This window comes from Astatotilapia calliptera, chromosome 18 (genome assembly GCF_964374335.1).
Source record: "Astatotilapia calliptera chromosome 18, fAstCal68.1, whole genome shotgun sequence".
In the NCBI taxonomy this organism is placed as follows: Eukaryota; Metazoa; Chordata; class Actinopteri; order Cichliformes; family Cichlidae; genus Astatotilapia; species Astatotilapia calliptera.
The window spans coordinates 13,450,814-13,471,512 of record NC_137439.1 but is presented as its reverse complement, the minus strand read 5'-3'; the positions used below and the strand labels follow the sequence as shown (position 1 = coordinate 13,471,512).

The window sequence follows — 20,699 nt, the reverse complement described above, 5'->3', positions numbered from 1 at the left end:
AAGAAAATGTATTGTTATTATTACATAATCTGCTGATTACTGTTTGTACAAACTTTTCAGTCCTTTAAATATCACAATGCAGAACAAAAAATGTCTATCATAAACTCCCCAAGGTTCAAGATGACGTTTTGTCTGGCCAGTAATCTAAAATACAGTAATACTCAATTGAAATGTAAGAAACCCTGAAAGATTTGAGAGTGTGAAAGGAGAAAAGTTTGACATTTTTATTTAATAACTGGCTAATCAAATGATAAGTGATTGTATCAGCACTAGTCATTACTCATAAAGATTTGTTAAACACTCTACTCCTCCAATCTGTCCCCCGCTCTCGCTTATGTCGTCAAACAAAAACTCTGGAGAATGTCAGACTTATGATGGGGAGAAAAGAGGTGAGAGAGCACTTTTTTTTTCTTTTTTCTTTTTAAACACTGTGAGTCACAGTCTGTCACATTTGTGTGTGCATTCATCTGTACAGCATGACTGTGGGTGTGAGAAAGAGCAAAAACAAGAGCGAGAAAGCCTGCCATGGACTGAGCGAGACAGCTGCACACTCAAACAAAATGGCACAGCTGATAGTGGCTGTTCTTGGACCGTGACCGCTGTGGTTTAGGGCTCACTGTCCACCACTGCAGTCCCTTTATGGAAAAGCAGGGAAGCTCAGTCAAGAACAAATATAACTTCTGACAATGCTAGACCTCACTGATCAAACCTTCATCTCATGTATGATGCTAATTTGGCCTTTAATGTACTGGGAACCTGTCCAGAGAGTAACTCTGCTTCTTGCTTCCAGCTCTCCTGTAACCCTGGAAGGATGGACAGACGATTTGGGCTTCTAATGATTATGAAAACAATATAAATAGCATAAAACAATTATTCTTTTGCATTTTTGGCTACAAAGCTCTTGTTTTTTTTTGCACCCTCTTTCATATACATAGATGAGTTTCCACGCCTCTCTTAAAGCTCAAACATCTCCAGACATCTCAAGGAGGCTTAAAACATCCATCTAGATCACTCGATATGACTGCCACCCCATAGCTGCCCCGGCACACAGGTTCATCATCTGTTGTTCATCATTGCAACACTGAAAATCCCTGAAAAGCAAAAATATTTTGCCATTGCTGAACACCAGCTTTGTTTTTGTTTTTTTGTAGTTTTATGAGCCCCATCTAGTTAGGGGTAAAGGGGGAGTTACCCTAAAAAGTAGGCAGAAACAGATAGATGCAAAGATAAGATTTTTTTAAATGGGTGACAAATTAAAAACAAACCAATTAGCACAAAAAAGTAAACTGGAAAATGTCCTTACAGGATTAGTCACAATGTAAGAGAGGAGAGAGGGGAAACGACTCAGGGGCAAAGCACTATACACATGGTATAGGACGGCCTTTTCCCACTTCCTTTAAATGAATTTGTTAGACAAAAGACTGTCCCGTTATTTGCACAAGTGTCACCACTAGAGGGGACTGTGTGGTCCCATTCAGGCACATCACATTTGGAAAATTAGTCATTAAAGGGATGTAGGTGTTGGATGGTTGTTTAGATTTTTCTACCTGCTTAAATGAACAATTTGGCTAAAATGCAGGATTTTACTCTTTAACACTGCATGGTGTTGTACCTGTTAAATTTAAAAAAAACATAAGAACTGCTGAGCAGTTATCCCCATGGAAGCAGTCAGCACTCCACTCATAATTTCATGTTAGCGCCAGGATAGACGTTACCTGCTGTCTGTGTTTACTACACAATAAGATGGGGGTAGAGATGTAAAACACAAGCTTTTACAGGTCTGCAGGCGACAAGAGATCTGATCTCAGGCGGCTACTGGAGCAGGATCAGGAATAAGAGAGAAGAGGGAATGGGCAAAAACAAGGAAAAAGGTCGTGATGTGTAAATGCACTCCCCACCTCCAGCCGGGGACAAAGCCCTCTTACTCCCTTTACAGCCTTCATCCCAGCTGGTTCCAGATTTTCATCAACTTGAAAGCATTTTATCACAATTATAAAATCCCAGTCTTTTAAAGGCAGCTACTACACAAGTTCAAGGACGGACTGAGGTGTGTGGGGTCAATGCAGGTTCAGTCCTCAAAAGGGAACAAACATAATTAATACCAATAAGCTGGTGAAAGACATTAACAGGAGGATCTGAAATGATTCGTCAGCGCACAGCTTCCGCACAGCAGGTATTAAACTGTCTGCGAAACCACACATCAAGAATGAATAAAGCAATAATATGCTGACGTCAAGAGACAGTCTGATGCCTTCTTCTCCTTCCCTTCCGCTCTCTATTTTCTCACCCTCTTCCTCCATCCTGCTGGTGTTAATCATTACCAGTGAGAGGAGGGGGAGGAGAAAAAGACTGGAAACAGCACTCCTCAAGTCTGATCTCTCCTCCAGGACCAGCATGGCAGCTCCACTTCCTACTAAAACCCTGATAACATCAAAGGTTCAAGAGTATATGAACACACACACGCACTACAATTCCAACACCATGACTGTACATGATCCAAGCGCCGTTTTGATGCCAGTGAGTGACTAACTGAGTCACGTGTGACTGGACCGGAGCTGAGGGTGTTCATTAAATACTGTGCGGCTATGCTGTAGTTAAAGTTTAGCCAAATCTCCAGTGTTTCAAACAACTTCCTCATTAACACAGATACGAGCTCAGCTAAAGACTGCAGCTGATACAGGAAAGAAGTAGAACACAGTGATCAAAAATAGACTCACTGGCCACCTCATTAGGTACACCTGTTTCAATGATTGTTAATGTGAATAACTAATCAGCCAGTCACATGGACTGCATCTAGACATGCCACTGAAGTTCAAACTGAGTATTAGAATGGGAAAGAAAGGTGTTTAAGCAACGCTGAATGTGGCATGGTTGTTCAGTTCAAGTCTTTCAGAAACCTACTGAAATCTACTGGGGTATTCCCAAACAACCATCTCCAGGGTTTGTCAAGAATAATCTCAGAAACAAACTATCCATTGAGCAGCAGTTGTCTTGGTGAAAATGTATTGTTGATGATAGAGGCGGATCACCACACTGCTTATAGGCTATAAGAAAGGCAACAGAAACAACTCAAGTAACTGACATTCAGATATGTCTTCTGCAACGAAGGTATGCAAAAGAGCATCTCTTAATGCACAACATGTCAAATCTCAAAGAAGATTGGCTTTAGCAGCAGAAGACCACATCATGTGCCACTCCTATCAGCTAAAAACAGGAAACTGAGGATGAAATTCACAAAGAATCACCAAAATTTGACAACAGAAAAACAGAGTCTGGTGACTCTCAAAACAACATGAAAACAGGGATCCAGCTTGCCTTTTATCAATGGTTCAGATGGTGGTGTAATGGTGTGGAGGATATTTTTTTGGCACACTTTGGGCATTGCTTAATAGCCCTTTGCCACTAGTACCTAGTCGGATCAGCTCGGAACAGTTCGACTCAGTTTTTAGGGGTTTCCATTATGTGGTAGTACCTGGCCAGGGTTCCAAGTGATCTGAGACTATTCAAAAATGTGATTTCAAGAGAGTACATGCCACCAATTGGCTAGTCAGTGGCATAACTCAAAGAGTCATGAGAATCAAATCCACCATGTTTTAAACCTGGCATTAAGAGAAATGGCTACTCTAAAGCCATTTAGAGTAGCCATTTCTAAAAAAAAAAAATTTAAGCATTAAAAAAAACAAAAAAAAACAAAAACCCACACAGCAGTCCCCAAGTCTGACAAAACGCCACTCAACGGGCACCAGGTATACCGTCGCCTTGATGTCCTCCATTATTGTGGCATTCATGCCGCATACAAATGATATCACAGGACTTTCCGCCGTGTGCTACAACAAATCCACACACATTAGGTTCTATGACCGAAACAGAGTTGAGTGAAGCCGCATTGAGTCGAGACAAGTAGGTACTAGTGGGAAAGGACTATTTGACACCACAGTCTACCTGAGTATTATTGCTGATCATGTCCATCCCCAGTGTACCCATCTTCTGAAGCCACTTCCGCAGACACAATACACAAAACAAACAAATTTCCCTTGCACGTGTTATGTGTAGTTATTTATGAGTCCCTAACAAGATAACATGACAGCCTAAGAATAATCGTGCTTCATAGTCACAGCAACTCTTGGATTACTTGACTTCAATCAGCACAACTCTGCTCCGCTGGTTGTTGTGTTTGTTGCGTTCCAAACGTGTTGCCAAGAGTGAAGTTGCAGAGTGGCCTTTGGTGGATAATGCAACACTCAATCAACACTCATAACATGATTGAAGGATGTTTCTCCTGTCTTTTCTTATTAACCATCATTTTTCAGTCATTATAAATGCCAATACCAATATATCATGTTTCTGTTACTTGTTTTTAATATAAAAACAAGTCCTGCTAGAAATACTTTTTTTCCGTTTCAAAGGTTTTTATTTTAAAGATGCAGGAAAACCCTGTTACTTCTCACATTACAGAATTCTTTGTTTTAAAAATATGATGCAACAAATTAAAAAGACCTCACCTTGGATTCTCAGAGTTTAGACATTTCCAACATTTAAGGTAATTTCTCACATAAACAGTTAAATATCAGTTAAATAATGAACTAAAGAAAACCAAAAGACTTGTGGATAAGGAACATGACTGTTATTGAATGGTTTCTCTTTTTTAATCTCACCAGGACTGAAAGTAAGGAAGCACAAAGGTAATGTGTTTTCACACTTGACACAATGAGCCAAGATGACACTTACAATCACTCAATTCACAAGACGGTCGACAGAAAATTTACAGCATTTTTTTTGAAAATCTATTAAACACTTTTGGTCATTTTCCCTTTTTGTCCTCATTAAGTCTAACTTTAATTGAAAAACTATTGATTGTTCCAAACCAATAATGACTGTGCTGAACTTAATTGAAAGAGGTTGTTTTTCAAGGCCACCAAGCAGGCAGCTGTTTGATGACTGACGTGCTGCTTCTTTTGATTAGGATTCTTCACTTGTAAGTAATTCAGCAAATTCATAACAGAAACCTTCACATGTTAACTAACAGTTTTAAGTTTTAACTTTGCTGTGGAGTTAACTGCATTAGTAATTTTCCCATCTGTCCTGATGTCAGAGCAAAGCACTACAAGAAGATTAAAAGCTAAAACTGGTCAGTTAGGTACATTATTACTTTTTATGTGTAACATAAATAAAGAAACCTATGATGGTTTCAGTTTAGTTTCCACAATTTAAAATATTCAGTTTTGTCTTTATTAGTTTAATTATTGTAATACAGGTGGCATTTTTCAAGAATGACATTTCAGATGTCCAGAACAGATATTACACTACAAACATTTCACTTTGTGGAGACAGATGACTAAGTAACATAAAAGACACGCCAGAGTGATAAAATAAAACACCAAAGCCCCCTCAGGCTTTTCAGTTTGACCATACTGACAAAGGATTAAAAATAAAGCAGTTTTACTTTTACTTTTTATTACTACTATTGCTTCCACAGAGGAGGTAGTGTTTTTAGTAGTGTTTGCGTGTTTCACTCTGTCTGTGGGGTGTAGAGTAGGGTCTAGGGCTGCCACAAACGATTATTTTGATAGTTGACTAGTCACCGATTATTTTTGCGATTAGTCGACTAATCAGATCATCATCCATTGGACGTACAGCGTACAGCTTATTGCACCAGCAGCATCTGGTCTTATATAACTATCATTAGCTTACAGCTTGAAGTGTTTGTGCTAACTAAAAATAAAGACAAGATGGTAGTTTATTAATTTTTAATGAAATTTGCAGATTGTTTCGGTGAAGTTTAATAAACTCCTTGCTTTCTAAAATATAACAGGACACCGGAGTATATTCTCCAGCGTCTCACACTTCTGATAATCAGCTGTCTGCTTGACAGTTTTAGCTGTGCAAAAACTATAACTTTAATCTCAGCCAAACCGATTTACTCAGGAACAAATAAAATACTAAAGAAAGCCAAACAATAACATTTTTAAGTTATCTAAGTGACTTATATATATGTTTAACCTGACTAGCGAAAGACGGCGGTGGGTTTGAAAACGATTTGCCGGGAGTCCGGTGTTCTCACGGCTCTAGTTAGCCTTGCCCCCGCCTAGCTAACGAGCTAGTGGGTAACAGACGTCTCCGAAAACGTCGGAGCGCTTTTGAAAATATGTGGTGTCCTGATAAACTGAGCAGATATTTGAGGTTTACACAGCTACATTCAAGCCTGAAAATATGTTAAACGTTTATTTTGTGACCCAGAAAGAATAATAAGAGTAAAGTTAAAACTAACTAGCTGCCGCCATTGTCGACAACTGCGCTGGGCTGCGCTATGAATTCTGGGACACAGCTTCTTCTTCTTCGGGGTTTAACGGCAGCTGGCATCCTTGTACATGCAGTGCTGCCATCTTCTGTTTCAGTCCGTTATTACACTCTTAAATCCTACTACTCATTCCTGCGTCCTTTGTGATCTTACAAAGCTTCAAACGATGCGTCGACTATTAAATTAGTCGTCGACGATTTTAATAGTCGACATAATCGTGACTAGTCGACTAATCGTGGCAGCCCTAGTAGGGTCATGTTAACAATCCATTAAAATTTAGCTTACATCTAGTCTTCAACGTCAACTTAATGATTTATTGGACGAAAAGTGACAAAAAGCCTTATAACTATGATTCTCATGAGTGTGGTGTTCATCATCAACATATAGCACGTACTGTAAAAAGATTTACAGATTTGACCTCTGACCTCTCTTTAAGGTCAACAGTGATCTGAAGGCCAAAGTGATAATAATGCTATATAGATTTTTTTTTTTTTTTTTAATCTACATACCTAACTGCCATTGTTTCTATTGACAACATACAGCCACAAAGGGAATGGTATATGGGGATTCTAATTGTTATGTTACTTTGGACCTCTGACCTCTTCAAGAGAAACTCAGTTCAAGTTTTCATCAATTGTATTTTATCTTTAAAACTAAGCTTAGAATTACTGCTTTTGTTTGTATTGGCAATTAGCAAATTATATTGTTATATGGGATTCTAAATATCACACAATTAGTCACATTTGACTTCCGATATCACTGATCGCTGACTAATTTCACATCTGACTTTATTCAAATTGTCCCAAAATGTGGCATTTTTACTACACCCCAAATTTCTTAAGTTTAAAAAGAACAAAAAACAAGAATATATACAAAAAAATACAATGCCATTCCCTTAAAATTAAATACTGCCCAATGAGTGAGCTGCCTTGGCAGAGTAATTCTCATTTATTTATTTTAGTTCTGTTAGCACAACACGTTTCAGCTGCAGTTTTGTTTTTTTATTTTTATTTAAGTTAAGTAAAATGGAGTCTCACACCATTTCAATCTTTAGTTTAGTTTCAGTTAATTATAATAACCACACTGCTGTTCTTGTGGTTTGTTTGTGCACTGTGTAAGACTAAAACAAAAGACACTCTGTAGTTTCCACTTCTCTGAGTGATTTTACACATAAAAACGGCCACAGCACATCCTTTTGCCAAATTACACCCTTTTTTCGTGGGTGTAAAAATATTCTGATACCTGCCAAACAGGTTTTGTTCAATGAATGGGCAAAATAAAAATGCATAGACTTCTGTTATGTCTGGCATTTCAGACTCTTTTCCTTAAGTATATGCTAATTTATCATGTTTACGGGAATAGTGGCTCTTCAAAGACCCCACCCCATTAACAGACATTAGAGAGTAGGTCAGTCTGGTTCAAAACATTTACTCCATTTGTGTGAAATACATGTTACGAGACAAATAACACAGTAAAGAAGTAAAGTAGAAATTTAGTGACCCGTCTCAAAAAGAAGCTGTGCTATAGGATTCCTTTGAGTGGTGGAAGATTTGTGTTATGAGCAACTAGGAGCTCGTCGCTCGTGAGGAACAAGGAGGAAACAGCATTCCACACGAGTCTGGCATTCCTGTGCCCTGTTCTACGGCACGGCTAAATTAAGGGAGGAGGAGGAGGAGGAGGAGGAGGAGGGGGTGATAGCTGTGATTAGGACTGCAGTCCCAACTGCCCAGCATGAAGTTATTCATCACTGATGAGCGATCAAGCATGGAGGAGGGTCGAGGAGAAGGGTCCTATGAGGGCTGCCACAGACCCTAGAACCATTCATCTCACACTCGGCGCTACCACATCCAAGTTTACATGACCCACATACACACGCACAGCAAAGCTTTTCATGAAAACACAGACAGATGCTAATCTCCAACATAAAGCTCACATACGCACTAAAGAAAAGACAGGTCGTGTAATGAAGCCATGCAAAATTTTTACCAAAACAGCCCCCCACCTCCAAAACAAACAAATAATTCCCTGATTCCTCCCAGTCAGGTCTGGCCTTTGCTGGTGTTGACCGCAGGATGCTGTGGTCTCCAGGCAACATAGCTCACCTGCAGAGCTAAACAGGGAGTGTCACTCTGTGCAATAAAACAACAGCAGCCAAACACACTCCTGCTGATCTCAGAGACAAGATTACGCTTAACACCTATATGCAACACATGAGCCATAGCTACACACAACATAGACCTTACAATGCAGGAATCGCACACATTTATCTGAGAATCAGATACAGTGGAGGAGCATTCTGGTAGATAGATGGGCATTTAGGTGGGTGGCTCGGCAGTTGAGTTCTTGAGGGGCTTTCAGACCAAAAATAACGAGAAAAGGGAAGAACTGCTTGCCATATTTTTAACAAAGCCGGGCCTTCGAGCAGGGATGCAGATGGCAGAGTCTTTGACAAAGAAGAGCAAATCCTTTCAAAAGAGGAAAATAACTCCACTGCTCCATCAGGCCTGTGTAATCCTAGTTTCCTGCCAAACAACATGCCTTACACAGGAATCCTGAAGTTAATCTGGCACACAGGAAACCTTGTGTTAGTTTGTGTCGGCAAATCTGCACAAACAATTTTCCTGGCAAAATAGTGCAGTGAATTTAAAAAAACTGAGGTTTTTGTTAAGAAGACAAGCTAAAACTATACAAGGTTTAAACATTTTAAGCTATGGGTTATGTTTTTTCTTACAGAAAGGCAAGCAAAAATAATGTTAAATTTGTGCTTCAATACACAACCAAGATAAGCTGAATCATTAAAACAAGAGCAAAGAGGAAAACATCAGATGGCTGCCCTCCAAACCCAGCACAAACAAGAAAAAAAAAAAAATCTAGAGAAAAAAAAAAGAAATAGACAAGCACTAGGTTAAAAGCTAAAAACACAGAAAAATCTCCTGCCAAGTCATGTTTTAAAGAGGTCCATTACCACACTAAGGACCACTTTTAATTATTTATAGCGATATAAAGACACTGTTTTGTTAGAATTTGTAAACCGTTTCTGCATAATTTATGCATTTTTAGTGCTTTCTTTATCTATAGCTTTCAAACATTTAAAGTGTTTTAATAAGGTGTTTACCTGTGCCGTGGCATTTAAAGCCTACTGAAAAGATTGAAAGCCATCTTTCCATAGTCAGCCCTCGCATTCTTCTGCAGGTACACTGAGATGTTCTTGAATCAGCTGAGAGAAACTCCAGAATGTAATGGGCCACATCAAATAGGACATCCCCAAACCATCTCACCTGAAAGGCAACTATTTTTAACTCCTGTTGAAGGTACCTTCAACAGTAGGAACTTTAGCTTATTTTTACAGCAACTAGACCTGTTATGCTATGTTATGTTATGCTGGGGAATCCTGGGTTCATGATTTATCTTGGTCTACACCACACATGCACATATCCCCCTGTTAGGAGTCACTTTTCCCCGGATCTCTCCATACTCAATTGTGTATGTCTTTTTGTCTGACTCTTCTATCATACGGGAGAGCAGTAAAAAAACCCTCTAAAACAAGTGCCCACTCATCCAGCTGAGCCCCTGGGACCCTCTGCCACCGTAAGAAACAGACTATAAAATAAAAGCATCGCCATCAGTTGCTGGTCATACGGTCAGTGCGTTTGCAGCCCGAATGAGAGAAAAATAAAGACGCGTTGGTGACTGCTACAGGCTGACACCAATCTGCTGCTGGCACTGACTGACAGCAAACATGCAAACAGTGAAGAAAAGACCCAGAAAACACCCCACACTAAGAGCAGATAAGAGAGTAAGCTCATTGATAAAGTCACGGAGGTGGGCGTTTTATAGCATATGACTTCAGATATAATGATTTTAGCACCGGATATGGAATTAATCTGTGAAATCAGCTGTTGTAGTGTTTGAACAACCTGCTAAGTCTTAACGCTTTTATGTCACATGAAAGAGGCTCTTGTTTTCAAGCAGCCACACTGCCACCGTCTATTTTCATTTCGGATTAATTAGCTGCAATCGGTTCAGTCAGAATTAATGGAATTGTGTCAGTACCAATGTCACGAATTTACGGGAAAATGCAAGTCACAATGCCCAAAACCCAAGAGGGTGATCTGAAGTTAAAAAAACAAAATAAAATCAGTGCCTCCCACCTCACTCCCTCAGAAGAAGCTGTTCTTTTGATTCTCTTTAAACAATAATGTGAACATATTAAATGACATCATTTAAAATTTTATCTTCATATTATGAAAATTTTCCAAGTTACATGGTGTTTAAGTCCACAGGGGAAAATGTTGAAAATTTATGCTCTACAAAAAGCTCCATTCCCCATCTCTGGTCTTTTGTCACAGGAAGTATTGCCGTTCTCAAAGTCCATATGTCACACTGTGCGATGATTCATACAATAAGGTGTATAAAGATGTGTTGTTGTGGCCTTATAAAAACAGTCGGTAAACAGCTTCGACATGACACTACTGCCTAATCTACTATATTGATTTGGTGCATTACTAGCTCTAACATCTTTCAGTCTTAACTTCTGCAGCGAAAGAAAACAACTCAGATGGCATCCTGGCTTAATGCATCCCGATAGCAGAATCATGAGACCATTACACTGCAATCTCTCTTTGGCAGCATAGCTGAGATTCCTCAGCCGTCGCGTCAGAAATATTTCACATGCCTCTCTCTGCGAGATGCCACCCAATAATCAACACACATCACAGAGGTACTGAGGTGTGTCACACGGGTATGGCTGAGATGACTTGCACTACACGCTTTTCAAGTCTTGACTGATCTCTAATCTCTTGACTCCATCAAACAGAGGCAAAGTATAATTGAAACAACCGAGTAATCAATTATTTCTATCATGACAATCAACTGTGAAACGAAATGCTTATTTAGCATGACAGAAACTCAAAGACAATGCCGTCCACCTGGATATGTCATACATTAATGGACAATACATAGATGTCTATTGTTCAGGTCTTGTGCTGAAGTCTGTTTGCTAACTGACTTGGTTTAGGCTTTCCTTTATGTAAATATTAGATTATCCAGGGTTTTCCTCTATAGAAAACACGTTGGCGCCTATCAGAGAGCTTCTGACATTCCACAAAGGAAAATCACAGAAACTGTGATAAGAATACGTTCAAACAGCATCTTTGCACTAAGCTTAAAATTGATTTTTGTTCAGCAAGTGGCCACAAATAGAAACAAAATGCTGGAAAGTTCAATAACACAGTCTCTTTACCCCTTTTTGAGCCAGGCAAAACCCTGATATTACAGTTCTGGCTACAGTGTGAACATCAAAAGTTGATAAACTGCTCCTAAACTAGTCAGAAACATTTATGATGGTTGCTGCTGTTTTTGAGGAAGCAGAATTGTAAACCAAAAGATTTCCCACTGCCAGCTCATGTGTCCTTTACTGTATGTGACACAGTTATAACCTGATTACAGCTTGATAATTTTTTGAAACAAAATAAAAAACAAATCTTTAGATTTAATTACTTTTATTTATAATGAGCTCATCATATCTGCATATAAAAGTGGTACATGGTTTCGTTGTTGTAACTAATATCACGTAAGTACTGGATAACAGAGGCTGAAAATAATAGGTCTACATTACATTGTCTAACTGAAAAGGCATGAACATCACTACTTAATTTGGATTTTCAAAGCTCCTCAGTTATTGTGAAAGCTCAACAATTATTAGGATTTCCTGCTATCACATTGTGCCTCCCGAAGTGACACAAAAGCGGTATTTTAGGACATGTTGTGCTGCCAGAGATAGGACAAAATAAATGTAAAGACGATCAATAACAAGACGCCAAATCCTTATCAACTTAGATAGCAACTGTTAGCCCGCTGCTGAGAGACTAGCTCCAAAGCTTTCATGCTGAGACAGATTTAACTAATTTAAACCACATGACAATTTCGCCGTGTAGCTGAAAAATTTCTCAGATACCACCGAGACTGACTTTTCGCAGGCGGAGCGCCTGGACAGTGTCACCTGTCCGCCTGCCCAAGTTTACCGAAACCCGGTGGTTCCCAACATTAGCCAGCCGTTAGCTGACTGAGCTAGTGTTAGCCAGCTTACTAGCCGTCTTTCCAACTGGTGCTAGTAAGTTATTCCCAATTGGATATATTAAATACTAAAATACATGGTTATTTCTTACCCTTTGTAGTAAGCTTTCACCCGGACTTGGTGGGAATTCTCGCCGGGGTGGGACATGGTGCTATCCCGCAACGTCGGCATCATAAGCTCAGCCGTGGACAGTCCGACTCAACGATATCGTCCTTCCTATCTACCTTGTTTCCTACTTTGGCCCGGTACCACGCCCTAAACTGTTAATCTTTACGGTCCGTCGACAAACCAAATGAATAACGAAGCAAGTGATGCCAAAAGCTGAGTATTTGCCCTTCTTTAGACAAACAAAAATAACAGGTAAAGTATAGAAAAACTTGCGGGGTCCGTCAAACAACTCCCCACTGCAAAGGCCTAACCACGGGCCAGTCCATTATCGGAATGTAACAGGGGCAGTGTACAACTTGGTATATTCGTTCCATCCTGAATTGTGTCTTGTTAAAACACAAAAAAACACAATTTCACATTGATTTATTATTTATCGAGTATAACAAACCAGTGGGATACTGTCAAAAACTCTGAAACGTCAAATATAACTTTTGGCATCACTGGCCTGTACCAACTCAGGCCTTTTATGTAGGTAAGTGCTGCATTCGTGTTCAAACATTTAAGCTCGGAAAGGAAAGACCCTCGAGACATGTCGCGCATTCAAGCGCATTGGTTTGGAAAGAACAACAAAATTGACCGGTGACAAAAACATGTACTAAAAAAAGATAAAAATCTAATTTTAGAAACGAGTTAGCTGCTGTGATAAAAGGAAGGGGTGGGGGTTAAAATAACGTGAAATGCTTTGTCTTCTTTTAAATATAGAATATTCTTTTTAATTCAACTTAGATGTTTACTATATTTACAAACAGACTGAGTACAATTATTGGGGGGATGGTTGGGTTTTGTTTTGTTTTTTTGTATTTTCTTTCAAAGTTGTTCCTCATAATCTACGTATAAGGGCATGTATGAGGTATGCAGTGTGACAGATGAGTTCAAGGTTAGGGTTGTCAAGATCCGGTTCTGGATTTCTCGCTCCTCAGCCAGTAGGACCACCTGGCTGTGCCTCATCAGACCTGTGCATTTCCCCAGAGTTCTAGACAAGTCTTCTATTGTCTGAATTCCTTTTTGTGTGAAATAAGTCTTTATGAAAAAAGTTTAGGACGGTCTCTCTTGGTTTTGCTTTTGAGTTCACTAGTTTTGCTCGCCTATCAGGCCTGACAAGGCCTGCATCAGGGATTAGGTTGATGCTGATGACAGGTTGATGGTAGTTTCTGTGAAATGTGTTTGTGATCTGTAGTGAGAGTAGGGAGCAGGTGGAAGAGAGCTTGGAGAGGTGGAGGTATGTTCTGGAGAGCAGAGGAACATCGAGTGTCAGGGTTGATTTGTGACAGAAGGAAGGGTTTGCAATGTGAACGAGAGAACTGCTATGATGTCTGGTTTGAAGATTGTAGCACTGACAAAGACAGGATGCAGAGATGAAGATTTTAAGCTTTTCACTGGGAGTGACAGGACTAGAAAGGAGTACATCAGAGGGACGGCTCAGGTCGAGCAGTCTGGAGACAAAGTCAAAGAGCTAAGGCTGAGATGGTTTGTGGATGTGCAGAAGAATAGTGGATATTTTTATTTTATTTTATTTTATTTTTTTGTTTCACACATGGTACAGCAGTAATGCATTCCCATACACAACCTTCCTTTCAATTAAAGTAACACTGTTTCCATCAGAGATGGGCAGTAACGCGTTACTTGTAACGCGTTACTGTAATCTGATTACTTTTTTCAAGTAACGAGTAAAGTAAGGGATTACTATTGCAAAATCAGTAATTAGATTACCGTTACTTTCCCGTAGGAACGCTGCGTTACTGCGTTACTAAAACCGTGATTTTTTTTGCGAGAATGTCTCATGACAGTGACGTAAGCAAGTGCGACGTTGGTGACAGCAGCTGTGTGCAGATCAACAATGGATAATATATCGAGTGCGGGAGAGAGTATGAGCGTGCAGCGTTTAAAGTGTGGAAGTACTGACCTTACTTTGAGTTTGATTCCATAAAAAGTGACAAAAACATTAGCGTCCATCGTGCGTGGGAAGAAAACTTCTTTTTACAGCGAAAAAAAACCCTAAACTTCCGATCAAGCACCGAGTAGCTACGACGTGACGGGAAACTCACAGAGACACTCGCGCGGATTCTTCAACTGACCGCAGCACACCTGCACCAGGGTAACCCTCCGCCTACCCTGCTCCTGCTTTACAGGTGAAAATAGAGCAAAAGGACCGCTGAGTCTTTGACTTTATTTATTTTCTGCTGTGTTTTACTTGCATCTGTTTGAAAGAGTGAGTAAAAACACAAAAAATATTTTATTTTATGTGCTGGAATGTGTAGAAAATAGGTTTAAATGTTAAACTAATTTATTCAAGTCAGAGAATGTTGCATATAATTAAATGTTTTGCTTGATGCATAAAGTTAAAAGATTAAAACTGATAAAACAAGTTTAAAAAAGAGACTTTTCCATTTGATTACATTTTGTATGATGGATTATGTAGAAAAAGTAGAATTGGGCTGAAAGATCTATCACTTTATCACCTCTTCATGTTGTAAATCGTGTTTTTAAAAAGTAACTAAGTAACTAAGTAATTAATTACTTTTGAAAATAAGTAATCAGTAAAGTAACGGGATTACTTTTTTGGGGGAGTAATCAGTAATTAGTTACTGATTACTTTTTTCAAGTAACTTGACCAACACTGGTTTCCATGCATGAAAAGGAGCAGGAAGAAGAATAAATTCTTATTGATACCTGCCCCCTATCTGTGATAATACAAGTAGGCAACCAAAATTACACTATGACAATTTTCTGCACATAATAAAACAAAACAAAGCAAACAGAACAATATACTCAACAATGAGCAATACCACTAAAAATCAAACTAAAAGGATCATTTTTCTGCAATTAAATTCTATTCTTTTCAACTTCTTCATATCGGTTTATCATTTTATTCTTGTAGCAGATTTTAAATTGAGAAACATTTATACAACACTTAAGATGATCACTGAGAGAATTCCAGTTTCTTATGCCTATGACTGTTGGACACATTTGCCTTTGTGTGGTTCAAGCAAAGCGGTGCTTAAAATAAAACTTCCTTCTGCTGTCCCCATTTTCTGAACACAATACAAATAAACTTTGTAACTTAAGAGGTAGTGTTTTATTTTTCGCCCTAAACATAATAGTTAAAGTCTGTAATTTCACTATATCGTCTAGTTTTAACAATTTCGATTTTATAAACAAATTATTAGTGTGTTCTCTATATTTAACATTATGCATAATTCGAAGCGCTCTCTTCTGTAATAAGTATAATGGTTTCATATTAGTCACGTATGTATTCCCCCATACTTCAACACAATAGCTCAGATAGGGTAGAAATAATGAAAAATATAATATTCGCATTGCCTTGTAATCTAATATATATCTAACATTACCCAGGATATAAATACTTTTAGCCAACTTTCTTTTAACATGTTCAATATGTGATTTCCATGTTAACTTGTCATCCACTATTACACCCAGAAAACGGAATTCTGTCACTCTTTCAATTAATACTCCCTCTATAGATAATACTATCTCTTCCTCCTTTACACAGTTTCCGAATATCATAAACTTAGTTTTTTCCAAATTCAGTGAAAACTCATTTACATCAAACCATTTTTTAATTTTTTTCATTTCAATAACCATAATTTTAGCCAATTCTTTCAAGTTCTCTCTGGAACAATAACAATTTGTATCGTCTGCAAACAAAACAAAATTCAACCTTTTTGACACATCGCAAATGTCATTTATATATAAATTAAAAAGTTTTGGTCCTAAAACAGAACCTTGAGGGACCCCACATTCTATTTTCATTCTATCAGATGAATTGCCTAAACACTGCACATACTGAAACCTATTATCTAAATAGCTGCTTAACCAGTTCAATACTATTCCTCTCACACCATAAGTTCTTAACTTAGAAATCAAGATGGAGTGTTGCAGAGTGTCAAAAGCTTTTCTTAAATCAATGAATACCCCTATAGTATATTTATTATGATGTGTTGCTGATGAAATGTCTTCAATCCTGCTTTAATAGAATAGAATAGAATAGAATAGAATTCAACTTTATTGTCATTGCACATGCACAGGTACAGGGCAACGAAATGCAGTTTGCATCCATCCAGAAGTGCTTTAGTGATATAGATATATTACAATATATATTAGCAATAATATAGATATGTGAGTATATTACAGAAATGGGTCTATTATGGTATGTTATAATGTACACGGTATGAAGTATGTTGTGAATATTCTATAACTATAAGTATGTACAGGCTGTAGTGAGTACAAGCAATGTACAGGATATGAACAGGATATAAATATGAAAAACTATACAGAATATGAAATGAAATAAATAACTTTACAGAATCTGGGATATACAGCTATACAGAAATGGGAACTATGCAAGTTATAAACAGTTGTAGGATTAAAGATTATTGAATGTACAGAATGATTATTTACACAGAGCTATACATTAGTGCAGTTAAGATAAGTGAGGGTGTAGATAGTTTCTACAGAGGCTATATAAAGTGCTAGTGGTTGTGAGTGGTGGTTCACTCCATGTTATTATTGTGTTTGAGGGTACAGTTGTCCATTGTGGGTGTGTGTATGTTCAGTCCATGAGTTAACGTGGGTCAGATGTCAGGAGGCAGAGTTCAGGAGTCTGACAGCTGTGGGGAAGAAGCTGTTCCGGTACCTGGTGGTCTTAGTCCGGAGGCTCCTGTGGCGCCTCCCAGAGGGCAGGAGGGTGAAGAGTCCATGTGATGGGTGACTGGGGTCTTTGATGATTTTCCCAGCCCTTTTCAGACACCGCTTCCTGTAGATGTCTTTTATGGCAGGAAGTGGTGCTCCGGCGATGCGCTGGGCAGTTTTCACGACCCTCTGCAACGCCTTCCGGTCCGAGGCAGAGCAGTTCCCGTACCAGACTGTTATACAGTTGGTCAGGATGCTCTCGATGGTGCAGCGATAGAAGTTCACCAGGATGTCTGAGGACAGGTGGTTCTTCCTCAGAGTCCTCAAGAAGAAGAGGCGCTGGTGAGCCTTCTTGACCAGCTTGGAGCAGTTGGTCGTCCAGGTGAGATCCTCGGAGATGTGGACTCCCAGGAACTTGAAGCTGCTCACACGCTCCACAGCCGTCCCCTTAATGTGGATGGGTGGATGTGGGTCAGCATTCCTCCTGTAGTCCACGATGAGCTCCTTGGTCTTCTCGGTGTTAAGCAGCAGGTTGTTTCTGTCGCACCACTCAGCCAGACGATCCACCTCCTCCCTGTAGGCGGCCTCATCGTTGTCACTGATGAGGCCAATCACCGTGGTGTCATCTGCAAACTTAATGATGGTGTTGGAACCATCAGCAGGTCTGCAGTCGTGGGTGAAGAGGGAGTAGAGGAAAGGGCTCATCACACAGCCTTGTGGTACACCGGTGTTCATTGTGATGGTAGATGAGCAGCGGTTATCCAGCCGGAATGCTATTGCTGTTGATCTGTTCCGTCGAAATCCGTACTGACTTTCGCTTAGCAGTTGATGTTTTTCAATGAAACTATCAAATCTTTGTGCAAAGAGGTTTTCAAGCACTTTAGAAAACTGTGATAGCAATGATACTGGTCTATAATTATTAAAACTATGTCTGTCTCCCGATTTATAAAGAGAAATATTGGACAAAGGATGCTGAATATGTGGAGCTGTCAGGCAGGAGGAAACGAGGAAGCACACAGATATGGATGTGGTGAAGGAGTAGCTGTAGCTCAAAACATGTGCCAGCTGATGGACGCTCAGTCGTTTTTTCAGACAAAAGACAAAAACAGAAGATAAAAATCTTTAAATCTTATGCGGATAAAGCAAAAAAGGAGACGTAGGCTATGACAAGATTATAATATAAGAGCTAACTTGAGCTTTTCTATAATCTTGTTAGCAAACATGAAATCAGCATAAAGTTTCGCATCATTTTTGTCTCTCCTGAGTTTGAGATATAGTCACCGTACGAGAGCCGGTGTTGTGCCAAAAAGTGATTGTCTGCCAAAAAGTGATTTCCAGTGTTTCTGTGTATTTTTTATGTGTAATATCTTTACGTATGTTCGTAAATAGACTTCGGTGAACAGGGGATACAAAGGGGTTACATAAAGAATTAAAAAATTATCTGTTTTTTAAGTATCTTTACAACTTGTACTTACATTATAACCAATCCGGTCCTTTATCCCCACTTAAAATATTTTTACAGAACTATTGTAATATTTGCTGCCATTTCTGCTGTCCTGTTGGGCAACTTACTCTTACAAAATACATTTTTAATGTTAATGAGATTTTTTTTACTGCATAAATAAAGGTTATATAAAAGTCGCTGCCAAAAACTGATTGCGGCTTGTATCTTGCTACACGAATGTTGTTTGTGGCTCAAGATGACTTTATGTCATCCATAAGGGATGCATTTGACATATGTTTAACATATTATAGCCCAACAAGTTACTTATAGCACTTTAAATATGAGCAATCGCTTTTTGGCAAATACCGGAAATCAGTTTTTGGCAGACAATCACTTTTTGGCACAACACCGGCCGTGACCAAATCTAATCACAGTAAAATAAACTTTATTCTGACGCAAAATATCACATTTTTAGGTGTTTAAGTGTTAAGTGTTTAAATTTCGTGTCTCCTCCCAACACAGTATTACGGGACTCGTCACCATAGCAACCGTGTAAAACGGAGCTTTAAAAGGATACTTATTTTAACCCAAACCACCCTCTGCTTGTAACAAAGTGAACTTGATTTTATTTTAAATATCCTAACCATAACAAAGTAATCTTTAATAAATACAGATAAAGTTTGGGAAAAACCGTGACGTCTCTATGTGAGCCACGATTTGCACCAACCTCCGAGTGTGTGTGTCATTATTAGTAGTATGCTCCTTTCACGCACGTGGTACACATCAGTAGGCCTACATATGTAGACTGGAGGTCGGGTTCACGAACTCCCTGAAACTGAGCTTTGGATTTCTTAAAAAAGCTGGGATGATTAGCTTGTTCAGTTAAATGGAGTTCCGGGATGATTTTGGGTCCTGGGAGAGGGTCAGTCATTACAGGAAATGAAGCTACTTTGACAAAGATGACAGGACTGAAGAATACGGATGATGGGACTCCACAATTTGTTTTTAATTCAGTTCCGTTTTATTCATATAGCGCCAATTCACAATAACAGTCGCCTCAAGGGGCTTTAAAGACCCCAAGAGACAGATGACCGCCTAGTAAGCACTTGGCGACAGTGGGAAGGAAAACCTCCATTCTTACCAGGAAGAAACCTCCTGCAAAACGTGAAGAAGCCTCTTGGGTGAGAGGCGAAACACCTTTGCGAACCCAAAAAAGTCCAGTTGCCTCCTTTCTTATTTTCAAGCTTTCAAAAGCTCAATGACTTTTGCAGGATCGAAAAATGGACCAGGAACAAGCGAGAGCTGCCATTTTTGCTCCTCTTTGATCCTGGGGATTTGAAATTGGCCATGTCCTCTGTCAGGAGATTTAGTCATAGTTTGTTTTGTTGTTGTTTTATGTTTACCCCTCAAACTTCAAACGTTTCACTTCACCGTGTCTGAAAAACTGAACTAAGATAATTGTATTTTCAGCCTGTGCTCTTAAAGACTGACATGTTATTATAACATGTCAGTCTTTCAAGGTTGTTAGACTTGTACAGTCCAGAGAAATGTTCATGTTCGTCAGCTGGTAACAATTCTTCAACTAATAAAGCAAGAACCTACTACGAATATATCGCTTTCAAGCAATTTTAAAATACAAGACTCAAATGATGAAACAACAGATATGGAGGACTGGAGGGAGGAGTGACAAATAACACGAGAAATCAAACAATAAACTAGGACTTAAATGCAGCGAGAACAAGCTTAAAAAAGAAAAATACAACATCCAGCGGTCATGGTCCCCGCTTGTCTTCATTAAAAAAAAGTGAACCAACTGTACTTAAAAAGAAGAAAACTGACTTTGTTGTACTCACGGGACACGAATTTGCAGCACATACTCATCTGAACATCATATATTATTGAGTGACAGAACAATGAATTCACGAGACCACGTGGTCATGTGACATGACAGCGATATTAGTGATAAACAGGGGGACAACACATCTTATCACGAGCCTACAATTTAAATTCATTCATTCTAAAACAAAAAGCGTTTGATCGTCAGACATCGCCTCTCCTCTCTT

The 20,699-nt window shown here is 39.1% G+C and overlaps 1 protein-coding gene and 1 long non-coding RNA gene across 2 annotated transcripts in view; both read right to left on the bottom strand.

Moving 5' to 3' along the window:
- prkci (protein kinase C, iota) overlaps positions 1-12,806 on the bottom strand; it is a 45,119-nt gene extending 32,313 nt beyond the window's left edge. The window contains exon 1 of the mRNA XM_026149056.2: positions 12,466-12,806. Coding sequence (XP_026004841.2) covers positions 12,466-12,548 — 83 coding nt within the window. The 5' untranslated portion in view covers positions 12,549-12,806. The remainder of the gene's footprint in view (positions 1-12,465) is intronic.
- A 1,233-nt stretch (positions 12,807-14,039) lies between these two features.
- On the bottom strand, positions 14,040-15,299 carry LOC145421664 (uncharacterized). The gene is made up of 2 exons (XR_013903018.1): positions 15,161-15,299; positions 14,040-14,131 (listed from the first exon to the last, which is right to left on the bottom strand). It is a non-coding gene; the product is annotated as an uncharacterized LOC145421664 (long non-coding RNA).
- Between the last annotated feature and the right edge of the window lie 5,400 nt (positions 15,300-20,699).